General features: G+C 44.0%; 1 protein-coding gene across 1 annotated transcript in view; it reads right to left on the bottom strand.

The window, feature by feature from the left end:
- Nucleotides 1–1,136: 1,136 nt before the first annotated feature.
- The window catches only part of LOC113807632 (uncharacterized), a 119,464-nt gene continuing 113,731 nt past the window's right edge, over nucleotides 1,137–6,869 (bottom strand). Inside the window, exon 4 of the mRNA XM_027358935.2 lies at nucleotides 1,137–1,827. Within this exon, the coding sequence (XP_027214736.1) occupies nucleotides 1,664–1,827 (164 nt within the window). The 3' untranslated portion in view covers nucleotides 1,137–1,663. The remainder of the gene's footprint in view (nucleotides 1,828–6,869) is intronic.

Here is a 6,869-nt window from a genome sequence, read left to right as displayed (position 1 = left end):
ATAACTACACCACGTGAACACATCTGGCGCCGTGCGTGAGAACACATGACATGGTAAGAACAGTGGTCATATATTTGAAAAAAACAGTTTCTGCATATTTCAGTAGCGGTCTGTGTCTTCACTGTCTTAATACACTAGACGTTTTATAATTGTTTTAATAATTCCTTTGCAGGTTCTCGGGGTTAATACAGTAGATCCTTGCCAAAGAGGACAACAGGATTCTTAACATGCAACATATTTTCTATGAACCTTCAAGGAATATTCAACTAAAGTTCCTAACAATAATACGTATTTACCAAGTGGTACAATACAATCCTGTTCCACTTACAATTAAAAAGTTATCCATCACACTACCACACACTGATCTCTGGCGAACCAAACGTGTATCTTATGAGACAAAACGTTTACAAACGTTTCACTGTACCATCACAACATATTAACTTCACGGGTTTTTTGTTCAACTCTGCTTCTTCGCTTTTCAATTGCTTTCTGCTTTTCTTCTCACATGGGATCGCGTTGGTTCACTGGAGACCAAGGCGAAGGGGAGGAAGAAGGGGGACACGGCGATGTCTTCACCGCAAAATAACATTTAGTGGTTCTCGAAGGGCTTTTGTGTTGAGATATGGAGTCGTATACTTCTCACTCACTCTGTGCCGCCCGTGTTCCCTGGGTTCGAATCCGTATCGGGAGGGGAAAAAATACTTCGGTTTCAATATTTAAAAAAACACGCTAATACCTTCTACCATTTTCCTTTTCTCTCTACACATCGCCTCCTCCTTCGACGTGGTATAGCTGGCACTCCTGCAGCCCTACGTGAGGCACCCCTGCAGTGTCACACCGTGTCGTAGAGTCAGCTGGTGTTCGGGGTGTCACTCGCCTCCTCGCCACCCGCCGCTCCTGCCATTGTCTGCCACTCAAGCCCTAAGCCTCTCTCTTCACGCTCCCGAAGGCGCCGGTGGTTCACGCTCCTCGTATCGGCTGTCGTGATCTCCGGCTGTCTCTCTCTCTTTCTTCTCTTTTATCCTGCGAGCGCTCATTCCGTCCTGAGGGACCGCTTGTCGAGATAGGGGCTCCTCTCTCTATTTTTGTCTATTTTCTTCTTTTTCTCTCACTATCTCGTTATCTCTTTTGCTTTCTTTCTTTCTTTCTCTATCATACACACAGTCACTCACACTCACTCACTCACGTACACACAGTCACTCACTCTCACTTACTCACGCACACACACAGTCACTTACTCTCACTCACTCACGCACACACACAGTCAATCATTCTTTTTCTCTCTCTGTGTGTTTGTGTGTTTGTATATGCGTGCGTGTCCTTGTCAGGAATGAGAATGAGACTTATGCTTGCATTTCCTTCGCTGTATTTTAAATTTTCTTTCTTCTTTCTTCCGCTTTCATCTCCTCTCTTTCATTTCTTCTTCCTCTTCCTGTCCCGCCTCCTCTTCTTTGTCTCCTTCTTGATCTTCCTCTTTCACCATTTCCCTCGTTCCTTTTCTTCTCTCCATCTCTCTTCTCCCTCGCTTCTTCCTCCTCCCAACCCTCTCTTCGCATCCCCTTATATCTCCCCCATCCTCCCTCCCTCCCTCCTCCTTCCTCCCCCACCTTCTTCTCCCCTTCTCTCCCACCCTTTCCTCCCCCCGTTCCTTTATCCCATTCTCTTAAATCCTCCTCGTTTTCCCGATTTTCTGGATGAAGGAAGGGAGCGTCCGGGCGTTCTCGATCCGGGCGGGGGGGAGGGAGGCGGGGTTGGAGGAGGCCAGGAGGTGTCTCACGAGGTCCCGGATGTTGCCGCCGTGGACCTCCCGCGAGTCCAGAGGCAGATCTGAGGGGAGAAAAAGAGAGAAAATGGTCGTTAGATAATATATGGGATACGTGGGTAAGTTACTAATTATTTTTATTGTTGTTGTTGTTACCATCATTTGTAGAAAATAAGAAAGTCTATTGTTCTTTTAATTCCTTTTTTATTAAGATGTAGAATAGATAAAGAAAATTGTTATTAGAGGAGAGAGAGAATGAGAGAGAGAGAGAGAGAGAGAGAGAGAGAGAGAGAGAGAGAGAGAGAGAGAGAGAGAGAGAGAGAGAGAGAGAGAGAGAGGAATTAAATGGCCTTCAGACACGATTGAAATTTCTCTTTCCATCTTTCTTTTACACTTCTTAAACTGCACCAATCAATCAAGAAATGAAAGGTTATTACTTCATCCTAATTAACTATTAACCACAATCTAATCATTATCTTTTATTAAGCCAAAACTGAATACTCGTGGAAAATACAGTAGCATAGAAAACGTCTTCAAAAGATATACCAGCAATAACAATAAGCACAAAAAAAATCATAACAACAAAACGTTACAACAACAACAACAACGAAATATCCGCTATAATTAAAAAGAAATAAAACCACGAATAACTGCACCTACACTCACGCAAAAAAAAAAAAAAAATCATAAAAAATAAATCTAATTATTTTTTTTTCATTTAGCGACTGCGATTAAGAGTGACGTACAATGGCGAGTGAAAAAGAGCAATTACAATTAAGTTCTGTATTCTGTTTTGTGTCCCCTGCTTCCGGTAGGGAATGCGGGGAATAATGTCTCCGGTTAATGAAAGAGAGAGAGAGAGTGAGAGAGAGAATGAGAGAGAGAGAGAGAGAGAGAGAGAGAGAGAGAGAGAGAGAGAGAGAGAGGCAGATAAATACAGAGAGGCAGACTGAGAGAGAGAGAGAGAGAGAGAGAGAGAGAGAGAGAGAGAGAGAGAGAGAGAGAGAGAGAGAGAGAGAGAGAGGAGGGAAAGAGATTTATCATTGCATCCCGTGGACTGTAATTTCCATTACCCAATTCTCCATCAACGAACCATTTTCTGTCATTATCCCAGTCCCCATTATCACTTCCCTCTGCACATCATTCACTATTGTACATTTTTCTTCTTCTATCTTTTTTTTTTTTTTTTTTGCACTGAAGACTCCCAAGAATACTTTGAATAGCATCACTATATATTGTAAGGGGAACAACTGATTTTTTTTTTTTTTTTTTTTTTTTTAGCACTATGTCATGTTCACTAATCCTTAAAGTTTTTTTTTTTCAGATTTGAGTCTCTATTGCATTCACGTCCGATTTGCAACGCTGCAACACTTATCTCATTAATTATTGTATCACTGCCATTAGCTACCTGACTACCCTTATATCTGTAATTTAATTAAGTTTTTGGTTAGGTGATTTTGTAGACGTGTCTGTAGATTTATTATGCATGGGATTACATCGCAGAAAGTTAATTTTTCCAGTTAATTATAGGTACGGCGAGAGTGCCCTTCGGAGAGAGAAAAAGATTGAGGGGAAATATACTTCCTCTCATCCTCATTTTCACAGCTTCCTCACGTCTCGCCCGCCAACCTCATAAATTTCCTCACACACTCATCTCCCGTCTCTTCATCTCACAATTTCTTTCCTCATTTTTACCCTCACACCTTTTATTCTTATTCTAACTCATCGCCCGAAGATCTCCCCATCTTCACTCTCCCTCCACAATGCCCCATGCCCCCCTCCTCCTTCCATCACCCCTTCCCCCTCCCTCTCCTTCCACCCTCCACTACCACCCTTCCACCTCCTCCACCCTCTCCCTTCCCCTCCACCCTTCCTCCTCCTCCCCGACACCCTCCACCCTTCCCCCTCCACCACCCTCCCCCACCACCCACCACCCTTCCTCCTCCCCCTCCCACCACCCTTCCTCCACCACCCACCACCCACCACCACCCTTCCTCTCCCTCCCACCACCACCCTTCCCCCTCCACCCTCCCACCACCCTTCCCCCCCCCTCCTTCCACAACCCCACCCAAGCCCTACAAAGCCGGCACACCTGCCCAACAGCCCATGTAATATATTCAGCGAGCGTTTGAGAATCCAGCGTTTTCGACATGCTAACCTCGAGGGCCGGCTTGAGACAATAACCCGGCTGTTCCTTGAGGCCTTGTCCCCCTCGAGACGCCCCCGGGGGTTCCCTAAGCCTCCTTCGAGTTCCTCACAGGGGCTTCCTCCTCCTCCTCCTCCTCCTTCTGCTGGTCCTCTGCTTTCTTTTGATCCTCTTGATCCTCTTCCTCATCCTCATATATATATATATATATATATATATATATATATATATATATATATATATATATACATACATACATACATACCTAATATATATATATATATATATATATATATATATATATATATATATATATATATATATAATAAGAGAGAGAGAGAGAGAAGAAATAGGGTCGGAGATGTTTTATAAATAAATTAACATTTAAACTGCATTTATTCATTTTTGTTTATGTCAAAAGGGCATATAGACTGCTGAAGCGTAATAATAATGATGATGATAATAATAATAATAATAATAATTATTATTATTATTATCATTATTATTATTATAGATATAGTAATAATAATAATAATAAAAAAAAATAACAAATAATACTAATGGTTCAAACAATGAATAGAATAAAATAATATACAAGAACCCATCGAAATTCACACACACACACACACACACACACACACACACACACACACACACACACACACACACACACACACACACACACACACACACACACTCACACACACACACACACACACACACACACACACGCACGCACATACTGCCTTTCTTCGCTAAGCTCGTCGAGTTGTCTTTAAGGTCACCGCCGATAAGGTAAATTGCCTATGGATTACCTTATTTACCTGGGGCGTTTACCTTAGGAAAGGTAATTAATAAACTCATAGATTCCTCCCACGATACGAGACGCGGTAATCATGTTGGCTACCCCCCTCTCCCCCTATCCCCTCTCCCCACCCTCCCTCCACGCTTTTCTCTCTTCTCTCTCGCTCTCTCTCTCTCTCTCTCTCTCTCTCTCTCTCTCTCTCTCTCTCTCTCTCTCTCTCTTTCTTTCTTTCTTTCTTTCTTTCTTTCTTTCTTTCTTTCTTTCTTTCTTTCTTTCTTTCTCTCTCTCTCTCTCTCTCTCTCTCTCTCTCTCTCTCTCTCTCTCTCTCTCTCTCTCTCTCTCCCTCTCTCTCTCTCTCTCTCTCTCTCTCTCTCCTTCTGTTGTTTTAGTCTGAAACTCTTTTTCCTCTTTCTCTTTCTTCTTCTTCTTCGTTCATTATCTATTTTATTTTTCATTTTCTTTCTTTCTGTTGCCCCTTTTCTTTTCCTTTACGGTTTATCTCCATTTTTTCTCTCTCTCCACCCTCTTCCAAAGTCGCACCTCCCCTCCTCCCTTTTTCTTCCTCCCCCTCTACTCTTTTCACTCCTTCCATTCTCATTTCTAACCCCCCCCCCTCCCTCCACTACCTCCTCCCTTCCTTCCCTACCCTTACCCCTCTCCCTTCCTCCCCTCATCCCCCTTTCTTCCCTATCCATACACTTTACCCCTCTCCCTTTCTCCCCTCCTCCCCCCTTCCTTCCTTCCCTACCCATACCCCCTTACCCCTCTCCCTTCCTCCCCTCCCCCTCCCTCCTTCCTTCCCTCCCATTGCCCCCCCATCTACCCTTCCCGAATGCCCGCGCCTGCCACCTGTTCGCTTAATTTCTTGTCCTTTTTTGGTTCCCAATCATGTTCCCATTATGACTAATGTTTCACCTCTACGTAGCCAACCCCTATCCTTCTCCACCCTTTTTGTTTTCTCTTTTTCCCTGCCTCCGTTTTTTTCTGGCTTTGTCTGTCTCTTTTTTGTCCTTGTCTCTGTATCTTTCTTTCTTTCTTTCTTTCTCTCTCTCTCTCACACATACACACAAGTATCGTCTACGTCAAACATCATCATCATCACCATCAGTATGATCATTATCATCTCTCTCTCTCTCTCTCTCTCTCTCTCTCTCTCTCTCTCTCTCTCTCTCTCTCTCTCTCTCTCTCTCTCTCTCTCTCTCTCTCTCTCTCTCTCTTTCTCTCTTTCTCTCTTTCTCTCTTTCTCTTTCTTTCTTTCTCTCTTTCTCCCTCTCTCTCCATCTCTCCATCTCTCCATCTCTCCATCTCTCCATCTCTCCATCTCTCTCTCTCTCTCTCTCTCTCTCTCTCTTCTGCGTTCACTCCACCCTGTGCGACCTTGCACCCTGGTCTTGTGGTCTCTTTAATGTCCGTAATGCACTCATTATCTCTCCTCTTTGCCAAAAAATACCGCCATATCATCCTCAACATGTTTCCTACGTCCCCCATCCCCTGTGCTGGGTCGTCCTCGTTGGCCTCTCATCCCAATCCCTGTGCTTGTGTATAGTGTGTTCGTGGCAACAAGTCCACTGATTGTATATGCATTTTGAGTGAGTGAGTGAGTGTGTGTGTGTGTGTGTGTGCGTGTGTGTGTGTGCGTGTGTGTGTGTGTGTGTGTGTGTGTGTGTGTGTGTGTGTGTGTGTGTGTGTGTGTGTGTGTGTGTGTGTGTGTGTGTGTGTGTGTGTGTGTGTGTGTGTGTGTGTGTGTGTGTGTGTGTGTGTGTGTGTGTGTGTGTGTGTGTGTGTGTGTGTGTGTGTGTGCGCGTGTGTGTGTGTGTGTGTGTGTGTGTGTTGCATTGGTTTTGTCTGTGTATGCGGTATGTTAAATTGAATATCCTTTATCTATTTATATCTCCGTTATGCGTGTAACCATGAAGTCAAGTACGTAAAGTGTACGAGATTGGGTGTACAGATACATGTGCAAGCAAGTGTACGTACAGAGGCACGCTTATGTCCCTTCTCTTCTCCCTTCTTTTCTCTCATCTCGTGTCTATTCTATTCTTGTCCGTTTTCATCTCATCTCATCTCTTCTCTTCTCTCTTCTCTTCCTCCATCCCGACCAAATTTCTTCCCCTCTCCTCTCTATGCATCATTCCTCTCTTCCTCTTTCCCCATTC

The sequence above is a fragment of the Penaeus vannamei genome, chromosome 4 (genome assembly GCF_042767895.1).
Source record: "Penaeus vannamei isolate JL-2024 chromosome 4, ASM4276789v1, whole genome shotgun sequence".
Classification (NCBI taxonomy): Eukaryota; Metazoa; Arthropoda; class Malacostraca; order Decapoda; family Penaeidae; genus Penaeus; species Penaeus vannamei.
Note: the sequence above shows the minus strand (reverse complement) of the source record. Positions and strands in the feature narration are given on the sequence as shown.